The sequence below is a fragment of the Aegilops tauschii genome, chromosome 6 (genome assembly GCF_002575655.3).
Source record: "Aegilops tauschii subsp. strangulata cultivar AL8/78 chromosome 6, Aet v6.0, whole genome shotgun sequence".
In the NCBI taxonomy this organism is placed as follows: domain Eukaryota; kingdom Viridiplantae; phylum Streptophyta; class Magnoliopsida; order Poales; family Poaceae; genus Aegilops; species Aegilops tauschii.
In genome coordinates, this window is record NC_053040.3 from 46,946,948 (window position 1) to 46,962,694 (window position 15,747).

Consider the following 15,747-nt stretch of genomic DNA (forward strand, 5'->3'; position numbering starts at 1 on the left):
CACGTTGATCTCCCTAAGGAGAAGTGGTTTAAATATCATCCTCCCATAGAAGTAAAAGTAGTTGCACCTATTAAAGTTAAAGAAAAGACTATCACTTATAATGATCCTATTATTCCTACTGCTTATGTTGAGAAACCACATTTCCCTGTTAGAATAAAGGATCATGCTAAAGCTTCAACTGTGGTTCGTAAGAGCAATATTAGAACTTATACACCTCCTGAGCAAGTTAAAGTTGAACCTAATATTGCTATTGTTAAAGATCTCTTGGCTGATAATATTGATGGGCATGTTATTTATTTCTGTGATGAGACTACTAGAATTGCTAAACCTTGTGCTAAAGATAAACATAGACCAGTGGTAGGCATGCCTGTTATTTCTGTTAAAATAGGAGATCATTGTTATCATGGCTTATGTGACATGGGTGCTAGTGCTAGTGCAATACCTATTGACTTATACAAAGAAATTATGCATGATATTGCACCCGCTGAGTTAGAAGAAATTGATGTCACAATTAAACTTGCCAATAGAGACACTATATCACCGATTGGAATTGTTAGAGATGTTGAAGTCTTGTGTGGGAAAACTAAATATCCTGCTGATTTTCTTGTTCTTGGTTCCCCACAAGATAGCTTTTGTCCCATTATATTTGGTGGACCCTTCTTGAACACTGTTAATGCTAAGATAGACTGCAAAAAGGATGTTGTTACCATTGGTCTAGGTGATATGTCTCATGAGTTTAACTTTTCTAAATTTCGTAGACAACACCATGGAGAGGAATTACCTAGTAAGGTTGAAATTATTGGTCTTGCTTCTATTGCCGTATCTCCTAGTGATCCTTTAGAACAATATTTGCTAGACCATGAAAATGATATGTTTATGAATGAAAGAAGGGAAATAGATGAAGTGTTCTTTAAACAGGGTCCTATTCTGAAACACAATTTGCCTGTTGAAATCCTAGGGGATCCTCCTCCACCCAAGGGTGATCCCGTGTTTGAGCTTAAACCATTGCCTGATACTCTTAAATATGCTTATCTTGATGAAAAGAAGATATATCCTGTTATTATTAGTGCTAACCTTTTAGAGAAGGAGGAAGAAAAATTATTGAAAACTCTGAAGAAGCACCGTGCTGCTATTGGATATACTCTGGATGATCTTAAGGGCATTAGTCCCACTCTATGTCAACATAAAATAAATTTGGAGAAAGATGCCAAACCAGTTATTGATCACCAACGACGGCTGAATCCTAAGATGAAAGAAGTGGTAAGAAAGGAAATATTAAAGCTCCTTGAGGCAGGTATAATCAATCCCGTTGCCGATAGTCAGTGGGTAAGTCATGTCCATTGTGTCCCTAAAAAGGGAGGTATTACTGTCGTTCCTAATGATAAAGATGAATTGATTCCTCAAAGAATTATTACAGGTTATAGGATGGTAATTGATTTCCGCAAATTAAATAAAGCTACCAGAAAAGATCATTACCCCTTGCCATTCATTGATCAAATGCTAGAAAGATTATCCAAACATACACATTTTTGCTTTCTAGATGGTTATTCTGGTTTCTCTCAAATACCTGTGTCAGCTGATGATCAAGCCAACACCACTTTTACTTGCCCTTTCGGTACTTTTGCTTATAGACGTATGCCTTTTGGTTTATGTAATGCACCTGCTACCTTTCAAAGATGCATCATGGCTATATTCTCTGATTTTTCTGCAAAGATTTGTGAGGTTTTCATGGATGATTTCTCTGTCTATGGATCCTCTTTTGATGATTGCTTGAGCAACCTTGATCGAGTTTTGCAGAGATGTGAAGAAACTAATCTTGTCTTGAATTGGGAAAAGTGCCACTTTATGGTTAATGAAGGTATTGTCTTGGGGCATAAAATTTCGGAAAGAGGCATTGAAGTTGATAAAGCCAAGGTTGATTCTATTGAAAAGATGCCATGTCCCAAGAACATCAAAGGTATAAGAAGTTTCCTTGGTCGTGCCGGTTTTTATAGGAGGTTCATTAAGGACTTCTCAAAAATCTCTCAGCCTCTGACTAATCTTTTACAAAAAGATATACCATTTGTCTTTGATGACGATTGTGTAGAAGCATTCGAAATACTTAAGAAAGCATTGATTTTTGCACCTATTGTTCAGCCACCTGATTGGAATTTACCTTTTGAAATTATGTGTGATGCTAGCGATTATGTTTAGGTGCTGTTCTAGGGCAAAGAGTTGATAAGAAATTAAATGTTATTCAATATGCTAGTAAAACTCTAGACAATGCCTAGAGAAATCATGCCACTACTGAAAAAGAATTATTATCAGTTGTATTTGCTTGTGATAAGTTCAGACCTTATATTGTTGATTCTAAAGTAACTATTCACGTTGATCATGCTGCTATTAAATATATTATGGAAAAGAAAGATGCTAAACCTAGACTTACTAGATGGGTTCTCTTGCTACAAGAATTTGATTTGCATATTATTGATAGAAAGGGAGCTGATAACCCCGTTGCTGACAACTTGTCTAGGTTAGAAAATGTTCTTGATGACCCACTACCTATTGATGATAGCTTTCCTGATGAACAATTAAATGTCATAAATGCTCCTCGTACTGCTCCATGGTATGTTGATTATGCTAATTACATTGTTGCTAAATTTATACCACCTAGTTTCACATACCAGCAAAAGAAAAAGTTTTTCTATGATTTAAGACATTACTTCTGGGATGACCCACATCTTTGTAAAGAAGGAGTAGATGGTGTTATTAGGCGTTGTGTACATGAGCATGAACAGGAACAGATCCTACGCAAGTGTCACTCCGAGGCCTATGGAGGACACCACGCTGGAGATAGAACTGCACATAAGGTATTGCAATCCGGTTTTTATTGGCCTACTCTCTTCAAGGATGTCCGTAAGTTTGTCTTATCTTGTGATGAATGTCAAAGAATTGGTAATATTAGTAGACATCAAGAAATGCCTATGAATTATTCACTTGTTATTGAACCATTTGATGTTTGGGGCTTTGATTATATGGGGCAATTTCCTGCCTCTAATGGATATATACATATTTTAGTTGTTGTTGATTACGTTACTAAGTGGGTAGAAGCTATTCCAACTAGTAGTGCTGATCATAACACCTCTATTAAGATGCTTAGAGAAGTTATTTTTCCGAGGTTTGGAGTCCCTAGATATTTAATGACTGATGGTGGTTCACATTTTATTCATGGTGCTTTTCGTAAAATGCTTGCTAAGTATGATGTCAATCATAGAATTGCATCTCCTTATCACCCACAGTCTAGTGGTCAAGTAGAATTGACTAATAGAGAACTCAAATTAATTTTGCAAAAGACTGTTAATAGATCTAGAAAGAATTGGTCCAAGAAACTTGATGATGCATTATGGGCCTATAGAACTGCATCTAAAAATCCTATGGGTATGTCTCCTTATAAAATGGTTTATGGAAAACCATGTCACTTACCTCTCGAACTAGAACATAAGGCATATTGGGCCATTAAAGAGCTCAACTATGATTTCAAACTTGCCGGTGAGAAGAGGTTATTTGACATTAGCTCACTTGATGAATGGAGAACCCAAGCCTATGAGAGTGCCAAACTGTTTAAAGAAAAAGTTAAAAGATGGCACGATAAAAGAATACAAAAGCGTGAGTTTAATGTAGGTGATTATGTATTATTATACAACTCTCGTTTAAGATTTTTTGCATGAAAACTTCTCTCTAAATGGGAAGGTCCTTACGTTATCGAGGAGGTCTATCGTTCCGGTGCCATAAAAATCAACAACTTCGAAGGCACAAATCCGAAGGTGGTGAACGGTCAAAGAATCAAACATTTAATCTCAGGTAATCCTATAAATGTTGAAACCAATGTTATTGAAACCGTAACCCTGGAGGAATACATAAGGGACACTTTCCATAACATTTCAGACTCCTGAAAGGAATAGGTATGTGGTACGGTAAATAAACCGACTCCAAAACAGTTCTAATGGCAATTTTTCTCCGTTTTGGAATATTTAGAAAAATAGAAAAATACGAAGCTTTCCGGGAAGGACACGAGGCCTCCACGAGGGTGGAGGGCGCGCCCCCCTGCCTCATGGGCACCTCGTGCGCTCTCCGGACTCCGTTTTCTTGCACGATACATATTTTGGTCGGTAAAAATTCATTATATAAACTCCCGAAGGTTTTGGCTCCTGTATCACGCAATTGTCCTCTGTTCTTGTTTCGAGCTGTTTTTCTGACAGATCTAGATCATCATGACGTCTCCAAGTGCCCCCAAGGACAAGTTCTTCGAGAAGGTCATCAACCCCTACCTCGCGGAGGTGCTGCAACACCCTCAAACTATTGAGATGCGTGAGGGGGTGATGCACATCCGCGATGTTGAGGGACCAAGGAGGACTGGAAGCGTGGAGACAAGGCTCGAGGCAATGGAGCAACAAGTTTTCAAGTGCCGGGAGATGGTGGAGCGTGGACTTGACTCCAATCACATAATGATCACGGAGTTCACCAACAACCACAAGCTGGATGCCAAGGACATTGGGGAGGCCATCTTCAAGCTCCACGAGAAAATCGAGCACCTCCAAGCCCAAATCTATGACCTGCAAAACCAAAACTGTGAGTATGAATATAGATTCAAGAGGATGAGTTTGGCTGCAGATTTAAGGATCCCGGAGACTCGATCATCCTTCTATGATGGTGAGCCTATGCCTTGGAAGATGAACAAGTCTACATCATCAACAACCCCTTCACCAGCAAAGAAGACATAATCATATGGGTATGGGCACTCCCCTTGGCAACTGCCAAGCTTGGGGGAGGTGCCCCGGTATCGTATCACCATCACATCTCTATCTTTACCGTTTTTCTTAGTTCGATCCTTTTAGTAGTATCTTGATCTAGTAGAATAAAGTTTTTAGTATGATTTAGTTTTGAGTTTTGCTTTATGATCCCTTTATGTAATCGAGTCCGTGAGCTATATAATAAAGATTAGTGTTGAGTCAAGGGCTTGATTATTTTGCTATGATCTTGAGGGAAAAATAAAAAAGAAAGAATAAAAAGAAACAAAGAGATCATATTGATCTTATGGAGAGTAATGACTTCCATAACAAGAGTATGATGATTAAAAGTTGTTGAGAGTTGACAAACATAGCTTTGGTCAGCGTTGCGATTAATAGGAAGTAATAAAGAAAGAGAGGTTTTACATATAAATATACTATCTTGGACATCTTTTATGATTGTGAGCACTCATTAAAATATGACATGCTAAGGAGTTGATGTTGGACAAGGAAGACAACGTAATGGGTTATGTTTTCTTATATCTGAGATAAAGTATATTGTCATGGATCATCCAACATGTTGAGCTTGCCTTTCCCCCTCATGCTAGCCAAATTCTTTGCACCAAGTAGAGATACTACTTGTGCTTCCAAATACCCTTAAACCCAGTTTGCCATGACAGTCCACCATATCTACCTATGGATTGAGTAACATCCTTCAAGTAAGTTGTCATCCGTGCAAGCAATAAAAATTGCTCTCTAAATATGTATGACTTATTAGTTTGGGAGAAAATAAGCTTTATACGATCTTGTGATGTGGAAGAAATAAAAGCGATGGACTGCATAATAAAGGTCCATATCACAAGTTGCAATATAAAGTGACGTTCTTTCGCATTAAGATTTTGTGCATCCAACCGTGAAAGCGCATGGCAACCTCTGCTTCCCTCTATGAAGGGCCTATCTTTTACTTTTATCTCTTACCCTGATGCAAGAGTCATGGTGATCTTCACCTTTCCTTTTTACATTTTATCCTTTGGCAAACACCTTGTGTTGGAAAGATCCTGATATATATATATATATCCAATTGGATGTAAGTTAGCATGAACTATTATTGTTGACATTACCCTTGAGGTAAAAGGTTGGGAGGCGAAACAATAAGCTCCTGTCTTTCTCTGTGTCCGATTAAAACTCCGTAACCACAAGTATTGCGTGAGTGTTAGCAATTATGAAAGACTAAATGATAGTTGAGTATGTGGACTTGCTGAAAAGCTCTTACATAGACTCTTTCTGATGTTATGATAAATTGCAATTGCTTCAATGACTGAGATTATAGTTTGTTAGTTCTCAATAAAGTTTCTGATTCATACTTGACATTGTGAATGGATTATTACTTGAGCATAAGAAATTGTATGACAATATCTATATATGTTGCTGTTATAAGAATAATCATGATGCCCTCATGTCCGTATTTTATTTTATCGATACCTCTACCTCTAAACATGTGGTCATATTTATCGTTATCGGCTTCCGCTTGAGGACAAGCGAGGTCTAAGCTTGGGGGAGTTGATACGTCCATTTTGCATCATGCTTTTATATCGATATTTATTGCATTATGGGCTGTTATTAAACATTATGTCACAATACTTATGCCTATTCTCTCTTATTTTACAAGGTTTACATAAGGAGGGAGAATGCTGGCAGCTGGAATTCTAGGCTGGAAAAGGAGCAAATATTAGAGACCTATTCTGCACAACTCCAAAAGCCCTCAAACTCCACGGAAGTTATTTTTGGAAATAATAAAAAATATTGAGCGGAAGAAATACCAGAGGGGGCCCACACCCTGGCCACGAGGGTGGGGGCGCGCCCTACCTCCCTGGGCGCGCCCCCCTACCTCGTGGGCTCCCTGTTGGCCCTCCGGTGCCCATCTTCTGCTATATGAAGTCTTTCGTCCGAAGAAAAATCATAAGCAAGCTTTCGGGACGAGACTCCGCCGCCACGAGGCGGAACCTTGGCGGAACCAATCTAGGGCTCCGGCAGAGCTGTTCTGTCGGGGACACGTCCCTCCGGGAGGGGGAAATCATCGCCATCATCATCACCAACGCTCCTCTCATCGGGAGGGGGCCAATCTCCATCAACATCTTCACCAGCACCATCTCCTCTCAAACCCTAGTTCATCTCTTGTATCCAATTCTTGTCTCTAAGTCCGGGATTGGTACTTGTAGGTTGCTAGTAGTGTTGATTACTCCTTGTAGTTGATGCTAGTTGGTTTATTTGGTGGAAGATCATATGTTCAGATCCTTTATGCATATTAATACTCCTCTGATTATGAACATGAATATGCTTTGTGAGTAGTTACGTTTGTTCCTGAGGACATGGGAGAAGTCTTGCTATTAGTAGTCATGTGAATTTGGTATTCGTTCGATATTTTGATGAGATGTATGCTGTCTCTCCTCTAGTGGTGTTATGTGAACGTCAACTACATGACACTTCACCATTATTTGGGCCTAGAGGAAGGCATTGCGAAGTAATAAGTAGATGATGGGTTGCTAGAGTGACAGAAGCTTAAACCCTAGTTTATGCGTTGCTTCGTAAGGGGCTGATTTGGATCCATATGTTTCATGCTATGGTTAGGTTTAACTTAATACTTCTTTTGTAGTTGCGGATGCTTGCAATAGGAGTTAATCATAAGTGGGATGCTTGTCCAAGTAAGGACAGCACCCAAGCACCGGTCCACCCACATATCAAATTATCAAAGTACCGAATGCGAATCATATGAACGTGATGAAAACTAGCTTGACGATAATTCCCATGTGTCCTCGGGAGCACTTTCCTTTATATAAGAGTTTGTCCAGGCTTGTCCTTTGCTACAAAAAGGATTGGGCCACCTTGCTGCACTTTATTTACTTTTGTTACTTGTTGCTCGTTACAAATTATCTTATCACAAAACTATCTGTTACCTATAATTTCAGTGCTTGCAGAGAATACCTTGCTGAAAACCGCTTATCATTTCCTTCTGCTCCTCGTTGGGTTCGACACTCTTACTTATCGAAAGGACTACGATAGACCCCCTATACTTGTGGGTCATCACCCATGTGGCCCACGTCGGCCCAGCCCAACACACGGAGCGCCGTGGGAGGGGGGAAGGGTTTCCCTGGTCACCCGAGGCGGCAGCGCCGCCGCCGCCGGAGACGCGTTCGACGCATCGCCGGACGGTCGGAAAGAGCGGAACTTTGGGCCGCCACACGACCCACCGGACGGAGCCGAGGGTGGAAGAGCCACGGCCAGTGGCGGAGGCAGCCGATCCCCGAGGTTGCGCCACTAGGAGATCGTCGCCGTCCCGATATCCACACGTCCGGCCACCCCCAGGACAAGGCCCGGGCCCATGACCCCGATGTAAGTGTCAAAACCGGCGGATCTCGGGTAGGGGGTCCCGAATTGTGCGTCTAGGATCGATGGTAACAGGAGACGGGGGACACGATGTTTACCCAGGTTCGGACCCTCTCTATGGAGGTAATACCCTACTTCCTGCTTGATTGATCTTGATGAATATGAGTATTACAAGAGTTGATCTACCACGAGATCGTAATGGCTAAACCCTAGAAGCCTAGCCTGTATGACTATGGTAATGAGTATATGTGCTTTTCGGACTAACCCCTTCGGTTTATATAGACACCGGGGGGGTCTAGGGTTTATATAGAGTCGGTTACTGAAAGTGCGTTATATCGACTAGAGGGGGGTGAATAGGCGATTTTTATGAATTCTTCACTGAGGAATTTGCGGGTGAGGAAATTCCTTAGCGAAGAACTACTTGCAGTGGAATAAGTACTCAGAAGTAAACATAGCAAAACACAAGCATGGTCATAATGATGAAATGAAGACAAGCACTGAGTACAGAAAGCGTAAACACAGGATAACACAGGATGAAGACAAACAGACTGAAGAAATTGAACTGAGGAAATTGAGAAAGTCTTCAGTCAAAGTCTTCAAACAGATATGAACAAGCACACAACAACTGTAATGAGGAAATGAATGAGTTGAGGAAATAGAACCAGTAAGCTTGGTGAAGACAATGATTTGGTAGACCAGTTCCAACTGTTGTCTGACTTGTACGTCTGGTTGGAGCGGCTAGGTATTTAAACCTAAGGACACATAGTCCTGGACACACAGTCCTCACCGTAATCTCCTTGAGCTAAGGACACACAGACCTCGCCCAATCACTCGTGGTAAGTCTTCAGGTGACTTCCAAACCTTCACAAACTCGGTCACTTGGCGATCCACAATTCCTCTTGGATGCTCTAGACCATGACGCCTAACCGTCCGGAAGAAGCACAATCTTCAAAGGTAACAAGCGTCGGATCCAAGCAGGATCAATCTCTTCAGTGATGCTCAATCACTTTGGGTTTGTAGGTGTTTGGATTTGGGTTTTCCACACTTGATGATTTTCGCTCAAAGTCCTCGGAGGATGGGATGCTCTCAAATGACAAGTGTTAGTTTCTCTCGGAGCAGCCAAATAGCTAGTGGTTGAGGGGGGCGGCTATTTATAGCCTAGGGAGCAGCCCGACATGATAAGACATAAATGCCCTTCAATGATATGACCGTTAGGTGGGTAGATATTTTTGGACAGCTGGCACAAGGCACAACAACGGTCAGAAATTTGGGTATCAAATTTCTCAGGGCTATCATGTTCCTCACTGTGTAGGCAATCCGCACTGGCGAATTCCTAACTCCTCAGTCAGAACAAATTCCTCAGAGAGCAGAAGAACTTCGTCTCTATCACTAAAGGATATGACTGAACTGTATGAGATTTCCAATGGCTTCACTCGAAGGGATTGGTAGGTGTAGGATTTTGAGTTGAGCATCACATGGAAATTTTTCCTTAGTATTTTCTCGACCCCCTTTAACAGTACGGTGTTTCCTATGACTCAAGAAAGAGAATATGAAACTACGAAAACAAAAGTCTTCACGCTCCATGTTCCTCGAATGAATGCCAAGTCTTCAAGGTCACACCAATTTCTTCACTTTCAAAGTCTTCAGAAATCCAAAGTCTTCAGTCGAAGAACTTCATTTTTAGGGGTCGACTTTCTCTAAATATCAAACTCCTCATAGACTTATAGACCTGTGTACACTCATACACACATTAGTCCCTTAACCTATAAGTCTTCAATACACCAAAATCACTAGGGGGCACTAGATGCACTTACAGTTACATAGGAAGGACTCTTCATAGTTGGTCGCCAAGCTTGCCTTCCACGCCAAGGAGAGTCCAATCCGGACACGGGTACGGTCTTCGACCTTCATGTCTTCACAGCCCATCAGTCCGGCCCATAGATAACAGGCCAGACGCCCGAGGACCCCTTAGTCCAGGACTCCCTCACCCGACGACTAGCACCGCGGCCGGCGACGAGGTGAGGTGGGGAAGGTGGTGTAGCGGGGCGGAGAGAGCCGCGCTGCAAGGGACGAGGGAGGGGAAGGGGGGAGGAATCGATCGGGGGCGCAGCGGGGAGGGAGCCGGCAACAGCGGTCGCCAAAGCATCAAGGAGGACGGGTAGCGCCGGCCGCAGCCGCCGCCGCATCGACAAGGTCCTCTTCCGCCGCCACATCGGCCCAGCGCGGGCCGCCCGTGCAAGCCGGGGCGAGGCGAGGTGCAGGAGACGGCGGAGGCGGGGGAAGCAGGGGGAGCCGCGCCGGGGAGGACGGGAGGGAGGCGGTGACAGGGCGGGGGCCGCCGGCGGGAACAGCGGCGTCGAAGGCGCCGCGGTCGCCCGAGAGCTGCCGCGCGAGGTCGCCCATCGTCCTCCCCCTCCCCGCCGCTTTTGGTGACGGAGACCCGTCGTCGCCGCCGCAGCCGCCGCCTACCGCTGGTTCGGCCCCGCGCGACGGCGAAAACGAACGGCACTCGTCGTCGCTGGGGCGGCTGATCCCGCTCCAGCGAAGATGCCCAGAAAGAATCAAGAACGTAGCAGGAGCATATGTCAGGCAACTCTTTAAGATGGAGATCATCAATGTGTGCATGTGTTGGTGTACATTTGGTGTTGAACTGTTTGTTTTGTTGTGACATATAGTCTTATCAAGTTATTTGTGTTGCTGGTGAGTGGTAAAGTGCCTCGTTGGTGCTGATTGGTGAAATAGTGTTGCTGTTCGTCTTTTTATTGCCAGTGTTACTTGTACCCAGTGCCAGTAATTGCTGTTGACTTTGCTGGCGAGTGGTGAATTTTATTCAAGTTTGTTTGCTGATAGATACAGCAGGCAAATCTTACATGGAAAAGCAATGAAACATGTTGCCGCAAATGAAGTTGTTCAAGGACCGTAGATGGACAGGGAAACTGATAACGCAGGTTACACGGCAAGCTGATTAGGCCTCAAATTTGACAGACCATCGCAAGGGAACGGCCAGCAACAGAGTCAGACAGACACCGCAGCTTGCATCAGAATACAATCAATCCACTTCTCCGCAGAAACAAAGCTCAGCTGACCATCGAAAGAGACATCTGCCCCGTGTTTCAAGTTGCAAACTTCACCCCCTGCAGGGCCGGTACTCCCACGGACAACCATTTTCCAGGATTTCCTTGCCTTGTTTCCATGGATTATTGGCCATGGAAACAGATGCGCCCGCCCGCTCCGGAAGAACTCCAGGAGGCCAACCTCGCCTTGGTCCCCCATGAGCTCACGAAAACTCATCACACTGATGCGCAAGAGGAGTAGACTCCTCCCAGAACTTGAGGATCAGGTAGTTTACCAGTGGGTTCATCGCATATCTACCCTGCAAAAGTTGGTAGAATGAATCAGACAATCAGTAGACACTTGGGAAAGCATCTCAGGAAGCCTCAAATTAACTGTGCTGTCACTGATCTAAAACGTCTTATATTTGTTTACAGAGGGAGCACTAGTTTATTATGTATGTATAGTTTGGTCGGTTTGAAATATGCATTGCATGCCATTTGCATCACCCACACCCCACAGCACACTGCTAGCTAGTACGACGAACAAGATGAGTGCAACTATAAATCTGGACATACCAGCATCGAAAAGCAAAGCAATACAAATCAAAATAATGGCATTATAAACTGCCGCACAAAAAAACTTTGAGTATCAAATGTCTTGACATAAACAGATGGGACATGCAACCCCAATAATTCCAATTGCATCTTCTAGTCTGAATGCATGTGTGAGACAGCCTGATGGTTGAGAATAAATGACAATGCTCTGAGCTTTTTAACTATATTGGTCAAGAATGTACCAATAGGAATTCTACACATGGCAAAATGTTCTGCCTAGAAGAGGCCAATTTTGAACTCGCGGGCTCAAGCTCCACCCATGCCCATTGTGCCCGACTGCCATCCATAAATAATTATACAACATAATACTGCATAGCAGTTTCAGAATTCTGAATGCGTCATTTACAGAAACACTGATCGATTAAGCATCTTCAAGATCCAAGACCAGAACAAGAATTCTGAAGGGCACAATACTGCTCAGCAAAGAGGAATCCCGAAACACTACACTATCAGGTATGTTCAAGATATTACAAGATCAGGTCGAACGCGATAACAAAGTGCGCAAAGAACCCAACTCCCAATGCATGCAAAATCTCCTAAACAGCTCCCAGGAAGCGTGCAACAATCAAATACGAGAGTAAGAAAAACTCCAAGTTGGGTGAAGGAGTTTTATATATAAATATATATACTACTTCCAACTCAAAAGCACATTTGGATAATGTTTATTAATTTCTTCAAAATCTCGATTTTCAAGAACAATAATTATTTGATAATCATCTTTGAGGAAACCAAACCTTAACACAAGGGGCAGGGGCATCTTGAGACAACATAGCAAATCGATACCAACACGACTGTGGTTAGCCAACGCCCTCCATGCATCATATCCTTGCATCTGCTCGTCTATTCTGCAACAAATTAAGCGGGGACAATGTTACATATTTCATATTTGCACATACAACATGCCCAAGCTTTTTTCTACGAGAACAAGTACACCTATGGACAAAATAGGTGTAACATGCCCTTTCACTTTTGACTACTGAAAAAGGAGAAAATTGTGAGCCTGATGCCCCTGATTTTGACTGCAACTAAGATATTTGTGTGTCCACTCGACGTATGTTTTCGATTTGCAGTTCCTTGAATGGACTGGGTATCTTATTCATCTTTTCGAGTAGAACTAAAAGACATATCAAATTTAGTCTGAACTCTGAACATTTGCTGATGACTCCAAAGGAATAGCAATTGCATGAGCACATTTGGTTGTTTAACTTCCTTCAATCATGGAACAATATACGCACCTAAGGGTACTTTACCTAGAGTTCAGTTAAGCCGTATAAATATTTTCTTAACAGGTTCAATAAATTAATTGTTGGGTGAAACACCAAGAAAACATCTCAGTAACATTGCACCATGAGGAACTGTCGTGATTAAGTACTTACAGAATAGTGTGGTTACTAAAAATATCTGAAATATCTAAGTTGAGATAGTGACAGTCTATTGGGCTACTGGCATTAGCCACATGAAATGTCTTCATACATGAGGGGAACAACTTACAATATCCATGTTTACATATGAAGAGATTAAACATTGTTCAGCTCTTTCAGGTTCCTTATTTCTCCATGGCGAGGACCACCAGCATTGCAAGCTACTCCTTCCGTCCCATAATATAAGAGCATTTTTGACACTAGTGTAGTGTAGTGTCAAAACACTCTTATATTATGGGACGGAGGGAGTAAATAACAGCACTGGGCTAGCATTAGGAAATTGGAAGGCAATTAGAGAACACCACAAAAGAAGGGAGTTGTAAAATGGCGCAATGTAGTTTTCCACTTTCTAAACTAACAGACAATGCAATGAAGTAATTGATGAAATAACACAAAGTAGTCTCTTTTTTTTTTTGCTTAAGTAGCATGTTTGCATATTTAAGTGATATATGGTTTAACAACCAACTAAACAGGACTTGAACAGAACAAAGTGCCCCCGCGGCAAACCATCAAACTGACCCATCACAAAGACTAGAGCTTACCTCTTACCTGCCTGCTGGGAACTGGTCGAGCTCCCCATCGGCCACCAAGGCGACGGCAACCCTTGGCTGCAGCCACAGAAGGCGACCTGCGACAGCAAGATTTCCCAGCTCAGCTGGCTACCCCGCTCTCCACCCTGCCCTCTCGCGGGCCTGCCCCCTTCGCCACTGTCCACCCGTAGCCATGAAAATTCATCTGCGTCTCATTCAGAACCAATGAGGTTAATCTCCTATCATAATACTGCGCATTGAAAGCTGCAATGGTCACAGAGAATAAAGTTATAGAGCATGCAGATAAGCTCTTCAGTGATACTTGGAAAGTATTTGCAGAGTGCCCTGATCTCACACTCTCGTAGACGGTTTGAGATGAGAATGGACAATTTCATTACAATGCGATGATTTCTTCTCTACTGAATGATGTAATGGGCATACAAGGACTCACAATCATATTATCAGTTTCATCCACGATTAGCAACATAAAATTAACATGTACCAGACATACTATAGCAGATAACTAACATCCAGAGATGCAAAGAACACTGAGACAGAAATTACCAGCTCACTACTAAGAGCATAAACTTTTTTGCACCATACACAGTTACCGATTCTCATAGGCCATTCTTGGTTCATGCAATTCTAAATCTAGTTGGCACTTGCCCTCTGCAAGCGTCAGCATAGTCTTCAGCAAGGTGCGGTGCCACTTCCTTGTGAGGGCATATGTACTTCTCCACGAATACCTTCTCGGTCACCATGACTGCAGAAAAGTAGCTCCTGTCGCAGTCTAGCAATCCATTTGCCTTAAGAAACCTCATAACATAGTGTCGGGGCCTGAGCCGGCCCTCCAGGCTGAGCCCAAGCATTACTGGTCGATGAGCAATGTTTACCGGTTCCAATCTCACCTCAGAGATAAGGAACTCTGATTTGCTCTGCAGCATGTTCTTAGACCTCACCAGCACCATCGGAGAACGATGAACAGCAATGGACACCTCAGCTTCTGACCACCTGAATGTGTTCTTGAGGTAATTCACTTTGGCGGCAATCATCTCCTGACTCATGGTTGCAACAGCCATCAGCGCTTCTCTGAACATTCCAGAGCTGCGGGGCACGCCTAAACCTTCGGCACGTGCCGCCATCGCCTGGACGCGCTCCGGGTTATTGCTAAGAATCCCCGTGTTCTTGCAGCACAGCTTGGTGATATCACAATCACCTAGCCCGCACTCCCGCAGGAAGGCGACATTGGGCTTGACCACCTTGTCGAGGCTGCATCCCAGGAGAGAGTTGTTCCGGTTGAGCACCCGGAGGAGGTTCTCGTAGGAGCCGAAGAGAGACTGGTAGTATGGTAGGTTGGAGACGATGGATCTACGGCGGAATTCGCCGGGGACGAGCGAGACGAGGCGCGCGATCTGCGAGCGTGACAGGCCGAGGCCGGCGAGCCCTAGGACGTTGGGGGCCAGGGTTCTCTCAACGCCGGCGCAGAGAAACCGCGGGTCCCTGGGGACGACGGCGGCGATGTCGGCGGTGGAGAGGCCGAGGCCTGCGAGGAAGGCGGGGACGGCGTCTGGCTTGGAGGGGGACTTGAGGTGGGAGAGCTTCGCCGAGGCCTTGAGTGCCTGGGCTTCGGTGAGGCCGCAGGTCTCGACGAGGTACTCATGTACCGCGAATCCGGTGCGTGGGGGAACGGCCGCGGAGAGGAGGAGGCGGCGGAGTGTGGAGTGCGAGGCGGCTGGATGAGGGGAGCGGTGGGGAGAGGTGGCGGGAGAAAAGAGGAGGTGGGCGAGGATGCGGCTTCGGAGGCGGAGCATGGCGGCGGCGGCGGCGGCGGTGGCGACGAAGACGAGGGGAAGGGATAGAGTGAGATCGACTGTGGCCGCCGACCGCCGGATTTGGCTCGCTCCAACCGAGCAACAAGGTGGCCCCACGCGTCAGTCACCTCTCGTCGTGGCCTACAATCGACCAGACTAGAGCCAGT

General features: G+C 44.1%; 1 protein-coding gene and 1 long non-coding RNA gene across 2 annotated transcripts; both read right to left on the reverse strand.

The window, feature by feature from the left end:
* Positions 1–10,955: 10,955 nt before the first annotated feature.
* Positions 10,956–12,834, reverse strand: LOC109753525 (uncharacterized). Its single transcript, XR_005759256.3, has 2 exons — positions 12,553–12,834; positions 10,956–11,523 (listed from the first exon to the last, which is right to left on the reverse strand). It is a non-coding gene; the product is annotated as an uncharacterized lncRNA (long non-coding RNA).
* Positions 12,835–13,890: 1,056 nt separating this feature from the next.
* On the reverse strand, positions 13,891–15,580 carry LOC120961894 (uncharacterized). The gene is made up of 3 exons (XM_040393358.1): positions 14,516–15,580; positions 14,211–14,292; positions 13,891–14,033 (listed from the first exon to the last, which is right to left on the reverse strand). Exons 1-3 carry the CDS (start codon positions 15,578–15,580, stop codon positions 13,891–13,893), a joined length of 1,290 nt encoding a protein of 429 aa, XP_040249292.1.
* Between the last annotated feature and the right edge of the window lie 167 nt (positions 15,581–15,747).